Genomic DNA, 24,821 nt, shown 5'->3' on the forward strand with positions numbered 1-24,821 from the left:
GAGTCCAACATGGGTTCCACGGCGCTGAAGCTAAAGTGTTGGTGGGGCTGCCTTCTCTTTGCCAAGTAAGGTGACACAGTCACAGCTTCTGAGCCTTGTGTGTGGCTCTTTGGAGAGTGACAGTTCTGCCCACCACAGCTTTTTTTAAAAAATCCTCATCTGAGGATATTTTTTAATGGCTTTTAGAGTAAGAGGAAAAGAGAAAAGAAGGGAGAGAGAGAAAAATATCCATGCGGGAGAGAAGCACCTATTGGTTGCTCCTGTACACGCCTGGATTGGGGATTACACGCACACAGACCGGGAATCGAATCCGCGGCCTGGGGATGTGTCCTGACTGGGAATCAAACCTGCAAACTTTTGGTTATGGGGCAATGCTCCAACCACCTGAGCCACACGGGCCAGGGCTCCACCACAACTTCTATTTTCTCTTCCTTCTTTTCTCTCTCTCTTAAAAAGTGTATTCGATATGGCAGATCATTTCTAAAATATACGATGGGGCCAGAGCCAGGGCTAAGGTTTCCTGAGAAGGCGATAAAGATAGAGTGCATTTAGGGGCACCAAAAAGATCCCTGACCCTGAAAGGCTGACCCACTAGCCCGCCACCGACCCAGAAACTCACCTCGCCATTAGATTTCGGTTTGAGTTAATATTTTCATTGAGTCATTATCTTCAAAATGCCAGTATAATCTAAACGCCCACCTAAGGATAATTAACATTATCGAGTGCCTATTCTGTGCCAGCAAATTTAATAGCTTTGATCTCCTGAATCTTCCCAGGGTCCCTGAGGCAGACCAACTGGCTGTTCAACGTGGTCAGGTTCCATGACCAGCGCCGCAGAGATGACGGGCAGCGAAGCCGGCGCAGTCAGCCAGCCCGACGCGACCGCCCCTTCCGGCCGCGTCTGTCCATACACTCGGCAGGAAAAAAAAAATGCTTGTAACCTAACACATTTTCTTGTTGGTGTTATCTAATACATGCGTTCCACCTATGTGCCTATTAATTTAATTCCGGAGACCAGGATCCTGAAAGTCTATCAAGCTGGTTTTGAGGCTGTTTGAAGAAACGGAAAGAAAAGACATGGTTAATAGGCCAGTTCAGCAGAGGGCCAGCCTTAGTAGTTGGACAAGAGGCCTCAGGTGTTCCAGGTTCAGGAGGGTTGCGCTTTGCCACAGAGAGGGCATCAGAAGGACACTCGTGGGGAAGGACCAGGAGGAAGGATGGCAAGAAAACCTTTGGCGGGCTTCTGTGACTGTCTGTGAATGCAGCCTACCACATGAGTACCACACAATCTTAACTAGATCTCCTACTTCCTCTAATTTTCAATATTTTAAATTTTTTTTCCTATATTTTAAACAAAATACGATAATGCACAGTTACTGTTCCACAACCATGGCCTGGGTCCGGGTATGTGGTAAATGCCGACAGGAAGAAAGCCAGGGCAGGTTAATGCGCGTTGCTGGGTTTCTCCCTCCTGTGCATCTGCCTGAAGTTCAATGAGCACCACAGACTGCCGAGACTGTTTGCATGTAACTCCTCCTTTGGGTCGGAACCTCAGAGTTTGGAATCAATCCCTTTATTAAGAAAGAAAATCTCATAAATTGTACCATCAGGATAGTGGTACAGAAATTACTTATTTTTCCATAGGTGTATATTTCTCCTGGAGTATTTTTAAACTTATCAAGATATAACCTTGTTCCCTCTTAATTCTGGTCTATTATCATTAGGATCTAAATCTTTGAGAACACCAAAATTATTAACTGACTCACCTGAATAGGAGGGAAAGAGATACCCTCCCGATACCACCCAAAGCAATCTTTTCAATATTTGCGACCTCTCTTTTTGAGCATGGAATTGGTTCTAATCTACGCTCACAATTCTTAGTATCTTCATCTCTTTGCATGAACTCAATTTGCACATGGCTCCCACCCCTTCTCTGAGCAGATGAACAGGAACAAAACACAGAAACCTCACCTGGAAGGTGTGAGAGAATTCGTTTGTCTCCCAGCTGACTTTCATGCACGTCAGTGGTCACTGCCAGCGTCTGATTCCACACCAATGCTTCTAACTGGCTACATTGAAGCTTTTAAATTTCAGGCAATCATTTTTTCCCCCCAGAATAACAAAACTTGGTGAAATTGTTATGAAAGTTGCTGAACTTAAGGTTGTGGGTGGGAAGATAAGAGAATGCAGCAGGGTTGCTTGAAACTGATGTGGTGGCCTCATTACCGCCCCCCCACCCCCCGCCATGGACAATATAAGCAATAAGCACATGTAATAATAAGAAGGAATTAACATTTTTGCTGTGTTCAGCTCCAGACCTTGTCTTTGCCTAATAGCCCTCCAGACTGCGGGGTCCTTTAGCCCTGAGAATGAGTATTCCATTAGCCTCCCCTCTCTGCCCTAGTCCAACATTCTGGGAAGGTTTCCGCAATCCAGAAAGAATTTCCAGTCCACAGCAGTAACTGTAAGAAAATATCGAGTCTGGGGAGACCCACTTTGAGGAGATGGAGGTGGTAGAAGAATTTGATTAAAACACAAATGAGAAGTGGGGCTCTTCTTCATCAGAGCCCAACCTGGGTCAGAAGAGGCTGAAGTAAAAGGTTTCAAGGGTAAAGGACAGCAGCCGAGCGAGCGTCCCGTGGGTGGTTCTGTCGAAGTTAGGTCAGTGCTCAACACGAGGGGCTGCGATGCAATCAGGGACTTCAGGAGAGAGGGAGAGACTTGGCAGAAGTGCTCTGTGAAAGTTGACAAGTCAAGAAGAGGTGAATGAAAGGATTGTGGAGAAGCAGGGGAAGTGAAGCTTAGGGCAGGTATCTTGAGAGTATAATAGACTCAATTAGCAATTTATGATTATTTTAGAGCAACCCAACAGCCTGGAAGAAGCCAAGGTCTTGTTCAGTTGGAGTCTTCTTTAGCTATGGAAATTAGAAAAACCTGCAGCAGTTCCAGATGGCAAGACATTTCGGAGTGGGAGTGAGTTCCCTGTAGATATGGGTATGAGCAGATGAGGGTTTGTGGGCCAGGAGACCACAAAAGGTTGAGGGAGTTCTTCCTTAGGAACAAAGGGCAGCCTGCATGCACCGTGTGTGAGAGACGCAAGGTCAGATGGTTGTGGTCAGAAAAGGAGAGGGTCACAGGGGGAGATCTTGGCAGGTGGAGAGCTTGGTGCAGTTCCTCATGGGGATAAACACAAGGCAGGCGTGTCCAACCTGCGGCCCGCAGGCCGAGTGCAGCCCAGGATGGCTGTGAATGCGGCCCAACACAAAATCGTAAATTTACTTAAAACATTATGAGATTATTTTGTGATTACCTGTCGCAATGTATTTAATGTGTGGCCCAAGACAACTCTTCTTCTTCCAGTGTGGCCTGGAGATACCAAAAGGTTGGACACACCTGCAGAATGTGCCTACACTGGTGGATAGATATGTGGGATGATCTGAGGTCTCCTAGAATAAATTTGGGCAAAGGAACTGTGATTAAGAGGCAATTTTGAACTTGAGAGGATGCTGGGAATAAAATGAGCGGAAAGAAAGACCGTGAGGCAGGTACTCCTAGCGCAGGGATATACAGGGTGGGCAAAAGTAGCTTTACAGTTGTAAGTATGTAAAAGACATAGTTTACTCTTCTATTATTTATCAATTATTGTAGTACTTTCCATATAAACAACTGTGACCCTACTTTTGTCCCACACTGTATGCTAAGGGCATTCTGCTCTGTACTAAGGCACTGAATAGAATAATGAATAGCAGAATACATAACAGAACAGAGAACGAGCTCATAAAGCACAGCGATGCCCCAGAAGTGGTCACAGGCTACAAGACGTGTTGGCACTTTTGCCTCTTGGCCTCGGGCTTAGTTCAGTGGGTGTGATCCTCACTGTAGGGATTGTGAGGAATGACGTGTTACTTGGAAGATCCACTTGCAGTTAATGTGAACAGGCAAAGGAATGGGGAAGACAATGATTTGAGGATGTAGGAAAGTTTGTCCTTAATAGAATACAGATTCAAAAAGATCTGTGATGTCGTTTTGGATAATAGTTCCTAACCTTCGCTTCACTAAGGCATTACCCAGTATGTGCTAAAAACAAACAAACAAACAAAAACCAATACCCAGTCCTAGTAGATGGGAACTTTCGGGTCGAGATCCCAGGGCTAGTGTTTTTTTAAAGCTCCGCACCTGATTCCTATGTGTGTGGGACAAGGAACTACTGATTTTGGAGGAGCATGAGTGAGGAGAAGGCTGAGGGTGAAGAAGGCGGAGATATATGGAAGGGGTGATGCGAAAGACAGCGTTTATGGATGACAAAGAGCAGAGAAGTAGGAATAGGGGAGAGAGACGGGTAGGAAGCATGAGCAGGCAAGGTGCCCCAAAAGCATGACTGAGGTAATGAAGGGCCTTTTTCTGAGGTTATGTGCCCCAAGTTTCCAATTCCAGAGGCTGCAGTCTGAGGCAGTGCAGGCTAGGCTGAACTAATTGTCCCCGTTAGTAAGTTGGATAGACGGCTCACCTGGTAACTAGGATTTTGGTATTTCTTGTTATTAAAAGGCCATGAGGTGCAAGAAGGCTTATCCATTATTCATGGTTGTTTCAGGCTAAGTGCTTGGATCCCAGATGCTGAGAATTTATAAATGTCTACTTGGAAAACCCTGACCGCAACACAAACTGCGCTTGGGTTGTTTTCGCTGTTTAAGCCTGTTCGTCAGTCTTTCTTGGTGTTGACCACTAATTAAAGTAATCAAATGATTTTATAAAATATGACTTTTGTTTGCACAGATTTGTGTGTGTCTGGTGGGAAGAAAGGTGAAGAGTGCCTGAGTGTAAGAACTATGTGTTTGAATATAAAATACATGTATCAAACATTTCAAATATGATGTAGATCCTTTACAGTACGCTTTTTGCAATGATTTGTCTTGGAATTGTTAAAAAGATTTGACTTAATCAGACCCCATGACTCCTCCACAAATTCTAAGAGAATGTAAGCCTAAGATGATTTCTATCCCGACAGTACCTCAGAAGTATCACATTTGCAAAGAATATAAAAGAAATAACTGTAGGCTTCATACTTGAGCTGTGTGTTCACATCATTTATTCACATCAGAAACTCCTACAGGCTCGACCATCAGACATACATCCGGTGACTGACTGTGTCTCCTTCCCATCACGGACCCGACCTGCCACACTCAGTTTTCATGACCCAGAAACACTCTCTGGGGAGAAATCCCAGAAAGAAATACTCTGCCTTTCAGAAACATTGTTTCCCTTGGCATCCTTGACACATGTTTGTTCCACTTCTCTTCTTCCTTCTCTGGGTGCTCATCCTTCAGAAGCTCCTTTGCTGGCTGCCTTTCACCTCCCCTTACAATAGCTGGGCTCCCCTTGGTCCCGGTGTTCTAGGGAGTGGCTCTTTGAGAAACATCCTTTAGGGCTGGAGAGTCCGGACTGCAGACAGATGCCTGGGCCTAAAGCCTGTGCTCTCCACTCAATAGCCATGTGGCCTAGAGCAACTTGCTTAACCTTTCTGTGCCTGGGGTTGCGCTTCTGTAAAATGGGGATAATTATCTTACGGGTTTGTTGGGAAGATTATATAAGTTAATAAAAAATATTTAGAATCATGCCTGGCACATAGGAAGTTCTCAGTAATGCTTATTATTTTTATTATTATTTTCTCCCTCTAGGCCCCCTTGATATTCTCTCCGGTCACCATGAATGACAACTATCAACATACAATTGGTTTTTCGGTCTCTGTCTCAGGATCCACTCTCTGTTTAGAGAGCCACACGGTATTTCTATCTCTTGGGCATCTTTATCCTGACGTATAATTCTTATCTCTGACTCAATACTCCCAAAGCAAAGGCACCAGATCCACACCCCAAAGCCCCCTGCCCCCTGCGTTTGCTACATTACTTGAGGCGGACTTGATCTCTTGCCCACCCATTCAGTGCCAGTCACCAGGCCCTGCGAGAGCTGCTTACACAGAACTTTTCTCACGCCTCCATCATCACCCCAGGCCTGCACTGTTTTTCTTCTTAACTTGCCTCTACTTTTCCATTGACATCAGACTAATATTTTTAACATACATTTCCTATCATGCCCTTCTATTTAATTCTCTCCAGTGGCTCTCCATTAACTCAAGAACTGAATCTCAACTCCTCGATCTGGCCGTCAAGGTTCACCCTCAAAGAACTCCCACCTTCCATTCTAATACGCCTGTAGGGAGTCTGTATTTAGTGCTCCCTCTGTGTTTGCTCACACTGTTCCCTTCACCTAAAACTCTTGTATTTTTTCCCATTTGGCTGGTCAAACCATATTTCCTACTAGGGCAAATATCAAATGTTAGGTGCTTCTCAGATTTCCTCAAAATAATATCATGCTTTCCTCTCGTGAACTTCCATAGAACTTTGCATATACCTACAGCATTAATCACACTGACTTGTCTCCCAGTCCTTGGTGTGCTTCTTTTATTCCTCCTTCTAGACTGTAACTTCTTCAGTGGCGCTTACTATATCTTTTAAAGCTTCAAGTGGGATAAATGAGTGGCAATAATAGCACCAGGTATTAAGCTCGTTTATTCTGCAAAGCAGCAGCCTGTTGTCAAATGCTAACCCTCTTCCTTGCCGTCCTCATAAAAAGAATGGGAAAGCATATAAATGCAGTAGCACACAAGAGGACGTACAGTGTGAGCAATTACGCCAATTCCTTTTACAAGAACGCAGTTGAGATAAACATGGAAGCAGATTATTTACCATCCATGGGTCTCGTTGCCAAATTCTCCCTTCTAAATTTTTCATTAAAGGAAATCAAGGAAGACAAACAAAAGGAGCCCCTGGGAGGGATCAGCATAATGGAAACAGCTCGTCTGTCAGCATGGACTCAGAGAAATGTCTAATTTTGTTTTTAAATTGCATCTTTTGGGGCCAAGCACTGTGTTCACACATTGGGGCACACACACACACACACACACACATGCATTTTCCTCAGGTGTGCGCAGCCACACCAAACCTTGACTTTGCTGTGAAGGTGAAAAGGGCAAGTCTGGCAGGAGACACCTACCTTCAGGGCATCTTGGGTGTCATCCAGGCAATAGACTCGGACGCTGTACTCTAGGGAGGAGCAGCAGAGTGGCCCAAAGATGGCCAGCTTCAGGCGCTTTGCAGCAGCTTTGGTGGTGGACTGGCCTACGAGGGCGTAGGTGCTGAGGTTCTCTGTGAGGAGGTGGCAGGCTTCTGCATCCAGCTGAATGTAGCAGGGCGTAGTGAAGTTCTCCTCTCCCACCACCACCACATCCTGTGCGAGAAGAGGGGAGGGGCCTGGCTGAGCCCCTGAGGAGCCTGTGGGCAGCCCCGATGGTGACCAATGGTCGTGGGTGGAGCAGGACTTCTGAATTTTGGTGATTAATTTTCCTGCTCTTTTTTCTTACTCAGGCTGTATTATACCTCGTTTTCCATCCTTAGTCATTATCTCCCTTACTTCACTTGCCTTTATACTGCTTAGATTTGTCACTTAGATGCCATTTGTTTAAACATGTTTTGATCTTCTGAGAATCTACATTACTAAAATCTACAAAAAATTCTAAAACAAATTCATGAATTATCCTTTTAACTTCGCTGGAGATATGTTTATTATGTTTATGAGAATTTTATGATTTAACATCTAAATTTCTTACTGAAACCAAAAGTACTGTTTTATTTCAATGTCATTATAGCATAGTAGGGTTTTTTCCCCCTAAAAATATAGGGGTTTGAAAATAATTAGAAAAATTAAGGAATTACATGATACCATTCTACTATGTTCTTCCAAACTCACTTGCCTATTACTTTTCTTCAATAATTTGGGGTGCTGGACTCCATAGAGAGCAAACTCCATGCCTTTAAGACCATTTTCTCTGTTATTTTTCACACAAGGTTTTGAACAGTCTATCCTTTTAGATTTTGAAAACATTTAGCAAGAAATAAAATTAAGCGGAAGTGATGAATTTTGTGAAAGTAGTTACTAACTAAACCAAGTTTTGATTTATCCAAATGACTCAGGCCACTGGAAAAAATCATCTGAAAGACCTAGCATAAAATCCATAAACCACGGGTCACAATTCCACATGCTTCCCAGGGCATCCAGGTAATAGGAATGTGTGAAGCAGGAAGGGCAGAGACAATGAGGAATGGTGGAGACTGTGGTAAAGCAGAACACAGGCCTGTCTAAAGAGCTTATTTAGTCTTCTTTTGGCTTCAGCCCATTGCAGCTTTGCAGAAATGCAAGCCTAGTGAGCACATGACCTTAAGTTTTTCAAGAGAAGCTGGGAATTCAGACTTTTTATGTGAATCCTCCTACTTAATGAATTCAAATTAAAAAAAAAATTGATGTAGAGAAATAAAATACATGTGCAGGTATGACTCACCCTCTGCATTAGCTACTGCATTTCTACAGAGGCAGGAACTATATCTGCTTGCCCCCCCCCCACCATTTTGGTGGGCCTAGCTTATGGTGAGCAAATGGTTATTTGTCCAAAAAATGAATGAATGTGTCATCATACATTGAGTCCCTGGGGCTGGACAAAGCTATGAAAGAAGTAGGCTCCTCAGGTGGTTGTTTATTAGTTAGGCCTGGCAACATCACCTGAGCTCTAACAAGAGCTGCATTTTTATAGCATCCATGAATCATTTCTGCAACTGAACCTGTGCCCAAAGATGGAGTTCAAACTGAACTAGAAAAGAGAGGTAGAAGCTCAGCACCTCCAGGTTTATTTCAGCCCCTAAAGGACACCTGGAAAGATGCTGCTTTCTCAGCAGGGTGAGGACATGCCCTGAGCATCATCTAATAAAGGCATGTGACAGAAAGCCTCCTAGAAGATTGGTCAAGAATAAAGATGCCCCATGTCCCTGTCACAAGTATGAGTACTTTCATATGGATTGTCCTCTCTTTCTCTCTCTGCTCTTTTCATCTCTTTATTATTATTATTATTCAAATTATCCAGACAAAGACAGGGTATTAGGGTATTAGGCAGAGAATTGTGCAAACAATTTGGAGTTACTTGACACTGAGACTTTGGAATGTTTTGGGGATAAATTGTTTACAGTTTAATGGAACTGAAGTAAGATTTAGTTAAGTCTGGCCTGAACACAAAGTTCATCCCTAGACTTCAGTCCGGGACATGAGGTCCTCTGGCAAGGAGCGATGCCCTCCTGTGGCTGAAGGTGAGCATGTCCACAGAGGCAGCCCCAGCTCACGCCAGCGGCACCCTGCTGCTGTTCTAGCTCTAACCCGACTTTTCCCTAAAGTATTAGGATCTTGAATGTTTATGTATATTTTTTTCAAAAATTTCTCTCCTAAAAGAAATACCGTATGCAATCACAAAATAGATAACATATAGATTGGATACTTGTCTTTGTAGTGATTACACAAAAATACAGGGGCTTTTAAAATTATTTGCTATTTTTTTAATTAACACATTCCTGAAATAGGCTTTCCTGAGAATAATCTAAAGTGTAATTTTTACTTGGCTCTTTTCCATTTAAATAATAGATACTGTTTATTCAAGGGATAGTAATGAAAATATACAAAGTTTTAAAAAGGTGTCAGGTATAAAATCTTCGTGCTAAACAAATCCTATCTCACTTAACTAACCGTAGGACAGGTGTAACTGGAGGGTTCTGACGCCAAGAACAGGATTTGCTTAGGGCACCGTCACTAAGAAGTCAGGAGAACAAGGCCACAAAGACTCGAAATGCCCGAGGTGTTCTACATGGGTGGGGGGGTTAGAAGACTGTTGCTGTTTCCCCAGGTCAGGTTCAGAGGGACTAGATTCCCAGAACTTGTTTGCAATTTAGTGCCTAATGATTTCTGACCCAGGTGCCATGCTTCTCTACTTGTAAATTTAAAATACATGTATTTCTCTTCCCAAGATACAGCATGTATATTCCAAAATGGCCTCATGTAAGACTCCTAAGCGCCCGTTCCCTAGGAGCGAGCGCGCACTTGACCATGACTTTCTGTGTCTGTCAGTACATGGATAAAGCATTCAGTAAACAGTCTATCGCTCTTCCCCCCTTCTGGCCTCTCTCTCTTTCTCCCATCCTCTTGTTCCACCTGCACACTTTCTCATTTTGACTGTAAGATAAAATTCCATCCATATTTTGCTTTAAAAAATAAAAGCCTTCCCATGGTTGCTCCTGCTTATCTGCATGGATTACTCCTGCTTTCCATCTTCATCGCAAGAGAAGCTCACCTCCCACTGGCCCTGTGCTGCCTGGTTCTTGAGCTGTATCTTCCAGTCCTCGGTATTGGGATCTGCACAGTGATGCATAGTGAGAATGATGGGGCGGGTCAGCAGGGCTCCCGGAGGCCCACAGCTCACCACAGGGGTCAAGAGCGTCTGAGTGTCTTCCATGGGTGGCCTAGGAGAGCAGAGAACAGCATCAGTGACATTTTTGTGTGTATGTGCTCTTTGAGATTTTAGATCTAAAACTTCAACAAATAGTTTCTATTTGGAGTTTTTTTTTCATGGGGCGGTTAAGGCACAGCTACATTAGAAGACATATCTTTGCTCTACGACCTTGACCTTGCACGACTGGAGGTCTCCATGATAACGTGGATCTGCCAGACCCTCTTCCATTCCCTTCCCTCAGGTACAGGTCCACCTTCGGCGACTTCCCTTGACTTCATGTACAATTTCAGTGTGGAATGAGAAGAAGTTACATAACCATGTTTCTGATAACACTTGCCATTGGCCTCACAAGGGCTTAAGTACTTCTGTGTTTCTGGGACCTAACTTGAAAAATACCTCAATAAGATCACTTCAGAATAGGGATACCCTAGAGCTAAACTTCTTCCACATGATTTTCAGGAATAATTCAGGCTAGTATAGCAAACTCATTCTTTCAGAAGTGACCAGACAGAATACAGAATTGTATTTCTGTAGCAATTTAAAACAAAATCTCTGTCTTTGTATACTTTATACTATGAGTGACTGGATGGAAAGAACCTTAAAGATCCAAAATCTTTATTTCACATTTTTCTATAAATTTCCTTAAATATTTTCCCTAACGAGGTTGTAATCAACCAACAAATGGATGGATGAACCCACGTTTTCCGATGGTCTGTGAGGAAGTCAGTGCTCACGAGGTGTTGAGCGGGTCACCTGAAGTCTCACAGCGCTAGTGCTGGGACCGAGCCAATGCCTGCTCAGCGACAGCTCTCGAAACTGCTCAGTCAGCTAACATGGGTGAGAAATCACAGACTCATAGAATTTAGAGGAGGAAGAACCCTTGTGGTCAATAAGTACCACCTTCTGTCCAAAACAGGAGCTTCTCTGCAATATGCTGACGTGTGGTGTGTGCTTTTGACACATCCAAATTGTAGTCCACTCCTACTGAGGATCACCGCACCCATTACCAACTCACATTCACAACACTTCTTACTTCGAGTGGACACAATCTTCCTTCCTGACCCTTCCCTCCACATGTCCATGACCTGCCTCCTCTCCACTTCGGCATGAAAAGCTTTCAAATATTTAAGGATTGTTATTACATCTCTAAAAAATCTTCTGTATTTGAGACCAAACATCCTCTCAGTTCCTCAATGGTTTTTAACTTCAGCTAGAAAATCACGATTTCTGACTCTTTCCCTATGTTTCTACCGTCACTTTTACTCAGACGTCTGTCAGTGTTTTGGTGTCTTCACTAAAGTGGGGCATCTTGAAATAAATGTAATATTCAAGTGCACAGGGAGACTACTATTTTTTTTTGTTTGAAATATGTAGTTTTATCAACGGCTCACAAAACTGTTGCCTTAGATTATCCTCAATCAAGTAATTATGAATATTAATTAGCAAGCTTGAGTTAGATGGGAGGATGGAGATAATATGGTCACGCATCTCCTTTATAAAATGAGGCAATAAAGCCCCGAGAAGGCTGAGCAATCTGTTAAACGAACCACTCTATGCATTTCTAATCTGAAAGGCTCTTTGGCTAAATCTCTGTAGTTATGTGATCTCGATGATGATGGCTTTTGAACCTATGTATAGTACTTTATATTTAGCTATTAATTTCACCTTAATGGTGTCAGGGAAAATTTCAAGACATCTATTTCTTAATGCCGTGTCTTTCCTCCAAATATTGGCTGTCTCACGCAGTCTTTTGTCCCCCATAAATCTGATATGCCTGCCATTTATGTCCTCATTCCACTCACTGATAAGACTGTAATACAAGAGTAGGGCCAAGACAGAGACCTTTTCAAGGACACCACTTGACACCTCTCTCCAGTATGACGTCAATACTTTTGAGTTATTTAGTTCAGCCAAATATAAATCCATTAAAATGCACATTGTTTATTTCACATCTTTCCATTTCATTCACATGGATATTGCAAGGGACGTACCAAATTCCTTTACAATGGCAATGACCACTTGAAATGGATTTTTCTCTAGGCTTTACCTATGGTTTATATATTGAATACTACATAATCTAGCTTATATCTGTGGCCTCATTTAACACTCAATGAGTGATAGCAGTTGTTACTGTTTCATTTTTTTTAATGCTCTTGGAAACAATTCTCCGTGGAGCTCCATGTTTTTGTGTGTTCCTGACTATGTTTTCAAGGCCATCGCATAGCACACGCCTTGGAAGATGAAGACAGTGCTTATCCCTGGAGCAAACGGCAGGCTTATCTACCTCCCGTTATGAAAGGCTCAGGTGCCCTAAGCCCGGGGGACCTTTCCTGAAAGACACCCACTGAGTGTGCAGATGTTTGCCTCCCTCGGCATCACTCTCTCAGAGCCAGGACGCGGGGAATGAGCACAGAAACGATAATACTCTGGATAGCGCCATCGATCTGAATGATAAACCGCACTTCGTCTCCGACCGGGATTCTTGCGCCATTTATCAGCTTTTACAAAACTGGAGGCCAACTTGATAGCTCATTGAGTAAGGTTAAATCTTAGAGATCCCCTTGTTCTTGACAATTATTATTATCAGTTCTGAGGACACAATTAAATTTAGCATATTCTTCCTTTAATAAGATTTGGCTATCACTGACTCCTCTCTCATTCTAAAATTTTACTAGAATCTCACCAACTTACAGGTTTGTTTTCCCTTCTACTTAGAAAATCGAAACAATTTTTGACTCTTTTTAGTCTTTTAATATTTCCATCCTCACTGGGTAACGACAGAGGCTTTATTAAATCTGAAGTTACCAAAGTGGTTGGAACTGTACTGGCATTTGGAGTATTAAAGTTGCTGGCGGCTTGAGAACTCATTTCTTCCCCCTTTGCCCTCACATTCATTTCCACTTAACCCAGTTTTCCCTCCTTCCTTCCAGTCTGAAATTCATTCTCTCAAATCCTGAGTAAAGTTTTACTTTCACTGTGTCATAGGTAGCCTTATACTACCTGCCCTGAGCTTTTTCAATTCTGCTTTTCATACTCGAGGTGGGGGGATCAATGATTGCATTTTCCTGGACACCATGCTTATCTTTTAGTTACAAGTATACCTTAAGCATTAAGCTTTAAAAAATACATTTTATGTCATTTAATTTTTGATTGAATTTATTGGGGTGACATTGGTTAATACAATTTTATAGGTTTCAAGTGTACAATTCCATAATACATCAACTGTATATTGCACTGCGTGTTTACCCCCCAAAGTCAAGTCTCCTTCCATCACCATTCATTCCCCTTATACCCTCTCCTACCTCCTCCCACCCCTCCTTTCCTCTGGTAATCACCACGCTGTTGCCTGTGTCTATGGAGCATTAGACATTTAAGGAAGGAAACTAAAGTGGAAACCATTTCAAGTGGTCCTTGCAATACAGTTGGGGATTGGAAACATCTGTCTCTCAGTCTGCTGTTAGCAGCCGGTGGTGCTGGAGGCAGAAGGAGGAGGGGTTCTTTTCATCACTGAGTTGGAACAGAAGGGAGGAGACTTCCTGCTGGGCCAGGGAGCTGTCAGACCTGCGCTCTCCAAGCACACCCCTGGCATGCAATATTGATGGGTGCCATTCCTGGAGGAGGGACAGGAAGAGGAGGAAGGGGCAGTAGGTGTCAAAAGAATTTATTAACCCAATGAGGTGCAAGAATGTAATGAATAGGGAAATAGTGGAGTGAAATTCATAACAGGGAATAAAAAATAAAGAAGAATAATGCTAAAAATCTTTTTTTTTTGGTGGTGGTTTCAAGATGAAAGAAATAATGTTGAAATTAGAAACATTTCCAAACATTTATGGAAGGAGTGGCTTAGGGATGGTTAAGATGTTTCAAAGGTCAGAGTGTTCAAATTCGCATTTCCTTTATTTATACAAAGAGATGGTATTAAAATCCATTAAATAAAAATAGAAAATAAATATAAATAAGTCTGATTCAAGTGTTTGCAGACAAGGGTTTGACTCTTTTATATTATGTGTTATCCAAGCTATTTAAGCAGACGTTGTGTAAATATTAATTGCAGATGATATGGAAATGAATGCAAAGCAAAAATCAGTTGCAAAAGCTGCAATTAAGTAGAAATTCAGTAATGAACACTGATTAATATTTTAAAACCTTTTTAAAGCCCAACAGCAATAATATCATGGTAAATGCTGGATGGGTTCTGAGGCCTGTAGAACAAAGCTCTCAGACAGGAAGTTTCATTTCCTGTCCGATTTTCTCTTCCTTTCCTTGCTGTTACCAGTGAGGAGATCTTCTCCTACACAGAAGTACATAATTTACAAAACTTTCACAAAAGCAATTGCATTTGCTGCTCACAGCACACCTGTAAGGTAGTTAGGATAAATATTTATGTTACCTCTTTTCCAGAAGAGGAAACTGCAACCTGGAGATATTAACACACTTGCCCAAGGCCGCCCACCTAGTCAGAGGCCGAGCTAGAATTCAAACACAGTCATTTGGTTTCTTTCATATAATGGTGTATTTTGTGTTGCTTCTCTGGGTTTAGGCCCTTGAGAAATTTTTTGCCTGTTTGCTTATTGAAAGGAAGCTCTGTCCATCCACCTCTGTGTGGAGCCAAGATGCCTTCTATTAAGTCGCAGGTCTTTGGTCCTTCAGAAAGGCACCCCACCCTAGGCTCAGCTGCCTTTTAAAGCACACGGTTTCACATGTAACTGGCAACTTGAAATATTAATTAAACTCTAGGTATCTGACAAGGAATATCTTACTCAGTTGCTATCAAAAGCGCAACTGAGGGGGGGTGGAAAGGAAGCTGTTCTCCAGGTGTGCCACTGTTTCCCTGGAGAGGCCACAATAAATCCCCAGATTAAGAGAATGGTGAAGTATTGTTCCTGGACTGAGCTACTGAATCCTTGTGTCATTATTTACTTAATTTATACCTGGACCTTATACCATCTACTTACATTGAGGGACACTGACAGAGGCAGCCCCATGAAATGCATTGCTGGTTTCAATTTAAGGAAGTTGTTCATTGTATTAACAAAATGTCTTCTTTATGAAGAACCACAGAGAAATCATTGAGCTTCTTCCAGGAATATTTTTTCCTCACGGACACATGGATCTTATACCTAATAAGCTCCAAAATAGCAAATTCATGACCTACTATCAGAAATACGCTGGGAATTACACCAAGTATTTTATATCCTAACTGCTCACTCAACTTTATATTATCTTTTCTAATCTTATTTTTCCCATTTTTAAAATCCATCTATTTAATTTTTTTCTCCCATTGAAAAGACTGTGTTTTCACAACTCACCTTGGATCATTTCTTTAAGTGTGATTTCAATAAATAAGCATTGCAGAGAATGGTAAGAGAAGAAGATTCACATATGCCTGGCCTCATCTTCCTCCCCCTATTGCTTCAGTCTCTTTATAACTGTCCCTTCAGGGGAGACATTTAGGGCACTCATTAAAGGGAGAATACCTTATGTTTCGCTGAGAAACAATGTCAACTACTGTTTACAAAGTTCCAAACAACATGAAAATAAATGAAAACTACCTACTATATAATTACCTCCATAAAAGATTTTGGACCCACTATCCTAGGACATTACTCTTTATATTCTGTAAATATATACGATAATTTTAATTGTCTTACTAGTAACTAATGCTTTGCACTCTTCCTACTGGGATTTCACACTAAAAAAAATACCCAAAGACCATAAATGTCCTGCAGTTGACAAATCTAATAATTTTTAAATTATTATTCTTTTTCTACATTTTAATTTTGATAACACCTCTGTTGATTATTCCCTCCATCTTGAAACTCTCTTTGCCTTTGATTTCTTTTCCCTTTGACCTCAGAAGCATTCATCCTTACATTTAAAATATTTATTTGATAAGCCTCTATATGTTAAGCACCATGCAGGATGCAAATTCTTATCCTTTCATGTTCTCTTTAGTTTCACTCATCACAACCAAACCATATGCAGGAATATATCCTGAAGTTTGTTCCCTGGTTGTCTTTCTGCTTCTGCACCTTTTCCTTGGGAGAATCCACTCACTGGTGTCTTCCCACCTGCGTCTTTAGCACAAATCCCGTACCCCCACTGGCACACACTGGGACCCCCTGACTCAGAATGGCCTTGCCCCTCTTGAGCCAGCTGCTGTTTCTGACCTCCTTCTTTCTCAGGGTGCCCACAGCTTGATACCTAAGTATATATTCTATGTGGTTTTGCATCACTTCTAACCAGCTGTGAAATACTTTTTCTTCTGAAATACAGTTCACTTTCCACCCACTGGACTTGAGCCTGGCTCTGTCCCCGCCCCCCTCACACCTAAATTACTGCCACAGCCCAACTAGGCCCCTGCCTCCTGGGGGGTCTTTCAGTTCCCCCCACCAGTTCCCCCTGCACACCAGCACCAGAGCAATCCTTAAAAAGCACTGCTATTCCTGTATCACTTGGCTGCTGAAGACTTTCCATTCCCCCAAGTTTATAAAAAAGTTTTATTTACCTTCATATTTAGAATGTCTAAATTGATTTTTCGATCTTTTGAGAAAACTACTAGGCAAGTGCAGAGTAAGTATAGAGAAAGGGAAAATTAATGTTCATATCTTCAATTCAAATTGTTTTTCAATAAGAAATGACAAAGGGTAAAATTTCAGTCTGAGTGAGGCTCATTTTTTAAAAATGCTACTGGAAATAAGGCAAAAAGGCCCATGTGAGTGTCATTAATCGTGGAAATTGTATCCACAGGGGCACAAAAGAGGCTTTGCAGCGTTCCCAGAGGTCTGTGGAGCGGGGGAGGCAGAAATCACGGGCACAGCCTTGCAGCTCTGCTCCTGCTTGGTCAGAGGCAAGCTTGTGCCATCCCTGCAGCTCATTTCGGCTGCTCATCTGCCATTCAGTGCTTTCTCTCAGAGCATACTCGGTAACGACAAGGCCCCTCTTGTCGCATTCACTGTGCCACATGTAATTAAGTTCACGCCTCCCTTTAGAAGGTTCACATCAGCAGATGACCAGCTGGATCCCGTCCAGCTGGAAAAACACCCAATTCTGGACACAATAAAGGGAATGAGAGACAAGGAGAATGGAGGAAAGTAATCAGAATTTTCCCATAAATGCCTTGAAGAAACATTCGTATCTCCTGATGTCCTCACAGTGTCTTCTCTGCAAGAAGCAATCTCTCACATCACATGGGGACAGAAAGGTCTTAGTGAGCAGCAGGAAGACACTGTGTTCCAGAATGCACGGATAAGGAGGCTGAGGCTTGGCTTGTGCACGGGTGGGATGGAGGACGGACAGCACATGAGATCGAGCGGAAGAGCTTTTCAGTGAGATAACCCAGGTGTGAATTCTGCTTTTGCTCTGCCTTTAACTGTGAAGCAGTGGCCATGCAACTTCCTTTCCCTGAACTTAGTTTTTTCATCTTCAAAGTGGAGTTCATCATAACTTGCAGAGTAGTAAAGAAGGATAAATGAAATTCAAAGTGTGCTGAAATAATGGTGGCTATGCTTTGTATTATAACTATGTCCTAAAACACATCTTTGCCATTGTGATTTTACAAGAGAAAGCCCATCTGGTTCACAACAGAAAATTAGAGAAGAGAGGAACTTTCTCATTTATTTGAGACAGTTATTTTTTTGTGTGTGTTTGTTCCTTGTTTCATGGCTGTTGTGCCTACGTTCTTTTGAGGTCTTGAGGTTTCTCTGGCTTCATTTCGATAAACAGAACATCTTTGATGCACACCAAATTCAATGGAATGATGCCCTCTGCACTTAACTTCGGGTGGTAGGCATGGCAAGGAAGGATTTTGTTTCCTTTTCTTTAGAGTCAAAGGCAGAGAAACCTAAAAGCAGAAGTGTCCAGCTTTATCAATTTTCTGTTTGCTCTCTCTTTCATCTAAAACACAATAATCCTGGTCGGATTCCGACTCAACTACGGGAAGGAAAACCGTGGGAGGCAGGTGAGTGCACACATCTTTGCAGCAGCCCCTTCAGGCTGGATCTTCAGCTAAAGATAATGCTGATCAGATGGGAAATAAGAGACCATGGACAACCTCACTGCTTCCTAACATAAAGAACAGCCAATACTCATTTCTGTTTAGACAAAATGCCCATGTTGTCCTGGCCTTGATAGATGGAAGTACTTAGTGCTAACCTTGACTCTGGATAAGAGAAAGAAGAAGAAAAATACAAAGGGATCTTGGAGCTTGCTAATCCTCGTTTCTGCTGCCGCAAAACAAGGGCTCTCTGGGCCGATGAGTGTTACTTTGCAGTGAGAATGAAAAAATGAATATTTGATGTGAGTAAATACAAGTCTTTTAGTGATTTTCTGTTTCTCAAATTTAAGGCATGAATAATGCTCAAGGAATTTTATTATTTTCTCAAATAGGCTAGTGTTTATGTAGGGAAAGCAGACCACCTGAGGAAAAAATGTCCAGGGCCCTACAGATTATAAATATCAGTATCTCCACCTGCAAGCACAATGAAAGAGCTTTTCGGCTGCTGGAGAAGAGCAAAAATGGATGTTTTTCTGAGGATGAGAGAGGGGAGGAGAAAAGGTATAATGTGTTATAATGGTAACCTGATTCTACATTTGTCACTAATGCTTTGTATTCGGAGCTCAGGACTACAGAGCTGATGCCTTTTCCCTTGGGAAAAACAGGGCAAATTACACGTAAGGATCGTTATTTTAACATCTTTTATTTTAAGGTCTATGTACTTCAGAAGTATTAAACAGTCAGGCCTTTAAAGCACTATTTAACACATGTACTTTATGTGGGGACTAAGCAAGAAAAACCATATATAATTTGTTTGAGGCCAGACTAAAAATTGAATGTAGGACTTCTAAACCCCTCTTGTAGGTTTCACTTACAATAACTCCATCTTTATGATTATGACACATTTGAAACAAAATGTTTTGATTCAGTCTGGTTTTAATCAACCCTAGCTCCATTCAGAAAGGCTCAGCATGGAATTCATAGGTGGTCACCACAAAGAGGTTGGTCATCCTCACGTTAGAAAAAGTCACACAAGGAAGAGTCTGCAGGGGAGAATAGGTGCGAGGCTGAGGTGGGGGTGACAGGTCAGGGGTAGGGTTTGTCTAATTCTCGTGACCTTTGACTCTACATTGGGGACAGGCTGGGTTCTTGAGCCAGGCCACACGAAGCCGACGTCTCTGTGTCTACCCACACGCCCCCTAGGCAGTCTGTGGGCCACGTTTCTATGTCTCCATGGACAATCTCTGGATCACGTTTATGGCCATTTTTTCAGCTAATACGGCGGGAGGTCCACTTGGGAAGAGGTGTCTGGCTTTCTGTTAACAGCCCATGCTCAAGATCTGCAGAAGTGTCTGCAGCTTCAAAGATAAAGAGAAGTAAGAATTGACCTTTCAGAGGTCTAGGGAAACAAGGCTGTGCTAGACACAGGGCGTTCAAGACAGAAATGTGTTGGGGTTATTATTTCTATTGTGCAGTTCCCATCCAAGCCAGACACTGATAACGTCAAGTGCGCCAGAAGAGCATATTTACCTCATGTTTTCTTTCCTGTGTACAGTCACATACATTTCGTAGACTCTCCCTTGGGGAATGGCCCCAGCGGGAATCAGCAAGCTCACTCCTGAAGAGCAAAAGAGAGAAGTCACATAAGGCTTATGAATCAAAGGGAAACAAGCGAAGCAAGTGAAAGGGAGTGAGATTTTGTAGCCCTGTAGCTATAAGCCTGCTTTTTCTCTAAAGACGTGTAAATATTCACGGCTGCCCTGCTTTTCTTCCTTGTTGGTCTTATTTGTTACCACAGCTCTCTCTGAACTGTTTTGGAATTAAAGAAATGATGTAATTGTTTAAACTCTTGCTTTATTTAAGGAATAGACGGATCATCCCACTGTTTTTTTCCTTGTCAAAGGAAGGGAAGACCAACAACTGCTCTTAAAATGTCAAACAGCTGTAATGATGCATTGTTTCTAATATAAAAAAATACCCACAAGATGCAAAGTCAGAGAAATACCATCTCCAACAATATCAAAAAGCATTTATTTCCAAAATATCTAGTCAGCAGCAGTGTTTTTCTGTAACGAAATAATAAGTGTTGAAGGACCCCTTGCATTATACATGTCTCCAGAAAGTGAAGAGTCCCGCTGGCTGTAGTCCCAGCCCTTCAGGCAGGTCTTACCCAGGTGCGCATGAGCGCCATCCCGCAGGACTACTGGATTGACCTCTGTTCTGGTTAACGGTACCTGTGGCAGTGGTTTGCAGCTTGAGCCTGCCTCGGCACCACCCGGAGGACTTGCTAAAATATGGACTACAGGATCCTGCCCCCAGAGTTTCTGATTTTATAGTTCTGACAAAATTATAGATTTCTGTAGCTCTAACAAGCTGCCAGGTGATGCCAATGGCGGTGGACTGCGGAGCACACTGTTAGAGCCACCGGTCTGCACCACTGCAGTGTCACCCCCCCGGGGATAATGTGGGGTGGCCGGCAATCTGCAGATACTTGGATTCATGATTTCGTGATTTTATCCCAATAAATGCAGCTTAGTTCAACTCAGTGCAAACGTGCAGAGCACCATGGCGGGTACAGTGCCTGGCACTGGTGTGAACACCAAGACGTGAAAGACAGAGTTCTTGTCTTTTAATAGCGTACAATCTAATTAGCAAGGAAATTGAATATGCCCAATGAGTGTAGGGCAGTAAGAAAACTTGCCTGTCTCAAGAATCAAGAATGGAGGATTAGGAAGAGGAGTTATTCAAGGGCCTTACATAAGTGGTTGAAAATGTTGAGTCGTGGCTTTTGAGAAGGTAAGTAACGTGAGGGCTGTGGAGGTGTGGGAAGTGGGACGTCACATTAGTGTAGTGAACGGTTTACGGAGGAACAGAGCAGAAGCCGGCAGACCACACACAACGCTGCCACACCTCAGTGTTTTTTTTCCAATGGGAGCAGTAATATGTACCTTTGTGTTTATTATGGGGGTGAAATAAAATTATGGATGTAAAGTAACAAGAATAAGCCCTGTCGCATTTCAGATAACTACTGTTACTCTATTAAATAAAATAATGTATGTAAATCACCACTGCCTAGAACATAGAAAATATTTAGTACGTGCTAGTTCTCTCCTATCCACTTGAGAAGCTTTTATAATAGTCTATGAAAAAAATGACAGGTGTAGCAATGGGAAAGAAAGGTAGAAGTGAGTGAATATGATTAAAAATTATCTTGTAAATAATACAGTGTTTAAACAATGAAGAACAGTAGAGCATATTTTGACTTATTCATTTGATATACTATTAAAAGAAATTAAAAATAATGATTTTTAAAGTGTATGCAAGAGCATGAGAATTAATGAGAAAATGATGAAAAAGCATTTTATATAATGTATGATGATCCCAACTATGTAAAATGTATGAAAATAATATTCTATTGAGTATTTCAATTTATTAAAATGGACTTTTAAAGGTATGAGGTGAAAAATCACCAAGGCATGAAATGGGGGACTGAATAGAGAAAGAATCAAAGGCAAGTTCATATTTGGACCTGAAGACCAACTGGTTCTGTACATTGACTCTATGGCTGTTGATGCATTATATTCTTCTCCTATGTTACACGAATACTTTAGGTCAACCAAGTTGGTTTTCACCGCTGTATTTGCAAAACACTCAGTCTAGTCCAAACGCTAAGGTTGCTGATTCACAGAGCAATCCATTAACCTCCAAACCCATTACTACTACCAATTAGTGAATACCAAAATTTAATAAACACTGTCAGTCACTGACTTAAATTCACCATCTCAGACTTTTATGGGGCTTATTCTATGGAAGAAGATAAGTATATAATAAAATAAAAACTAAGTAACACTACAAAATGCCTCATGATGAAACTGTGATTCTACATAGCTATATCGGAAATAGCAGTGAGCAGCCTATAAAACCTTGAGGCTAAGGACTGTAATAAAGAGTTAATAAATAAAGATTTGATGTCTATTATGATGTCCTCTGGTCATCTAAAAATTAGTATTCTGAAGTATTGCTTCCTATAGTGAATTGGAACTGAACCAGCTGATATATTTCCTAATTAATTTGTCCTTTTAAAGTGCGATGACAACAGTGAGAGCTTCTGGCTTGATGTGCCTTGTGAAGCTCTGTTAAGAAGGAGGTCAAAGGCAATTCTAAATTACACCTTGGCAGCAAGTTGTGCGTGTAATATATACAGAGGACATGTTTTCAGAACTGGTTGGGGGAAGATGACTGGATTTGCTGATTTTGTCTAAAGTAATGCAGATTTACATTGAAAGTAGATCTGGGTTAGCTAGGCTACATCTAACTTTTCAGGCCTAATGAAAACAAACAAAAACAGATCTTGTACAAAAATATGTTTGAAAGGCCTGTCTTTGCGATGTAAACATTCAGGAATTACCTGAATTGGGAACGATAAGATGACCCCCGAGCGAGTTGAAGGTGCCAAATGCGGTACAGGATGGGTCCGTCTGCCTTGCCAGACTCTGGCTCTTCAGGTTGAGGGCCTCGTTCTCCAGCAAGGACTGAGTCATCTGAGGGGACAGCTTCGATGCAAACTCAGAGAGGTCATCTTGGGGGGTGACAGCCCCTGAGGTGTTGTACACTTTGATTTTCAGGTTGGGCAGTGGGTCCAGAATCGGAGAGTTGGTCATGGGAATTTTGTCCGAGACATCATGCAAGGCATAGACCGGCCCCCTGTACATGGCTGCCGCTGACGTGAGGTCCGGAGGTACTGCCAGGATATCTGGGTCAGAAAGACAAAGGAAGTCTACTTGGATTCTTCATTCAGTCACCTTACATTAGTCCCTCACCCCTGACACTTTCTGAGTCAAATGCAAAGAAACTCAGCAAATGTTAGAGAGGTATAGATACTACAGTTTTGTGGAAAACGGGCAATTAGATGACTAAGATCCATTATATTACTGGCTACAAATAAATAGACAGGTTCTCTATTCTGCCTTGAAGTCCACTCATTGCTCTGAAGTATTTAGTTATTTCAACAGAGGAGACTCTTAGATAGTGATCCCCACTAGGTGACTATAAGCAACAGTTTCGCTCGTCTATACTGGATTTTGGTTCATCTGTAGGCCACTGTATTCATAGCAATACAAGATGTCTTGTCAAAAGAGACGGAAAAAAGAGATTCAAGAATCAGTCAGCCAGTCCATATTCTCTTTTCAAATAAAAGTTAAAAAGTATGAAAGAGAAAACTGTTCAGGAATAAAAAAAAATCATGCACCTCGTCCACTCTAAGTTGTTATGTGAATGAAGTTAATATGGTAATTAACACAACAGAGCAAAACCCCTGTCTTCGTGGCACTTATGGTCTAGCTACACTGGATGATTTCCCTGAGGCTGAAGCTACTGGGGGAGGTTACTTATTTGCAACAGTTGCAGGTGTGAAGTGCAACATCAGCTGACCTTGTCTTGCTGCCTTGATGTTCACAGGCTGGAAACCTCCATTGAGTGCCGAAGAGTCAATAATATCAGACTCAAAGTCACGATGATTCTTCCGATACACAAATAGGGCCACAACTACAGAGATGGCCAGGCAAACAATGACCGCAATCACGATGCCAACATACAAAGCAATGTCATCTGAATCAGGAGCAGCTAAACGGGACAAGGAAATATTGGACCAACTGGTTAGAGAAATTTCCCATAGCAGACATACATATTACCATAATTTTTTCAGACATTTATTGCTTTTTTTATAGGTTAATTTTAAATCTATTCCAAAAGCTATATAAAACAACCACAGCCTTTTAGTAGAAAATTATCCCTGATTTCTTTCCCTTTCTCACTCTGCATCTAGCCACCCACTCATCTATCTCAAATCCGGCAGCATAACAGATGATTTATTGCGAGGCATCAAAGGAAACTGGAGCTAAAACCATCCTGAGCCACAGGCGAGAAAAGCTTATTACTAATTTCAGGTGGAAGGTTTGGAAGGTGGCCTTGAATTTACTGATAGTTCTTTAAAAACATAAACGTAAACACTTGGCTAGAACTATCTGGTATGTTCTGAATCTACATATTTATCAAACTGGAACATTTTCCCAGTACCCTTCCAAGTCATGAAATGACTTTCCATAGTACTCTTCTCACTTTCCCTTAAAGCAGTGAATGTGGGTGGGTGGGGATGGTGCAGCCGAGCAAAGCCAACTCGAGGATCTGAAAGGTGTGCTTTCACGAGCCCCAGATCTGAGGAGCAGAGGCTCACGCTGGTCACTCCAGGCTTTCATAGGGACTCAGTGTGACCTGTGAGAACCCCGAGCTTCTTTCTCACAGTTTCTTGTGAGAAATTTACATTTGAGCTACTCATTACTGTAATAAAATGCAACTCTACTATGTACTGAGTAAGATAAAGGCCTGGCTCAGCGACCAGAGAGCTCAGACTACCCCTGAAGGCAACTAAGCCTCTGACTGACACAGGGT

At 42.1% G+C, this 24,821-nt stretch overlaps 1 protein-coding gene across 2 annotated transcripts in view; it reads right to left on the bottom strand.

Moving 5' to 3' along the window:
• Nucleotides 1-24,821, bottom strand: part of UNC5C (unc-5 netrin receptor C) — a 348,264-nt gene that overhangs the window by 18,674 nt on the left and 304,769 nt on the right. For both annotated transcript variants that reach the window (XM_024574906.4, XM_024574905.3), the window contains 5 exons: nucleotides 23,805-23,996; nucleotides 22,783-23,127; nucleotides 19,905-19,992; nucleotides 10,220-10,388; nucleotides 7,051-7,284 (listed from right to left, as the gene is read on the bottom strand). In XM_024574906.4, coding sequence (XP_024430674.1) covers nucleotides 7,051-7,284; nucleotides 10,220-10,388; nucleotides 19,905-19,992; nucleotides 22,783-23,127; nucleotides 23,805-23,996 — 1,028 coding nt within the window. The remainder of the gene's footprint in view (nucleotides 1-7,050; nucleotides 7,285-10,219; nucleotides 10,389-19,904; nucleotides 19,993-22,782; nucleotides 23,128-23,804; nucleotides 23,997-24,821) is intronic.

Source organism: Desmodus rotundus, chromosome 4, assembly GCF_022682495.2.
Source record: "Desmodus rotundus isolate HL8 chromosome 4, HLdesRot8A.1, whole genome shotgun sequence".
NCBI lineage: Eukaryota > Metazoa > Chordata > Mammalia > Chiroptera > Phyllostomidae > Desmodus > Desmodus rotundus.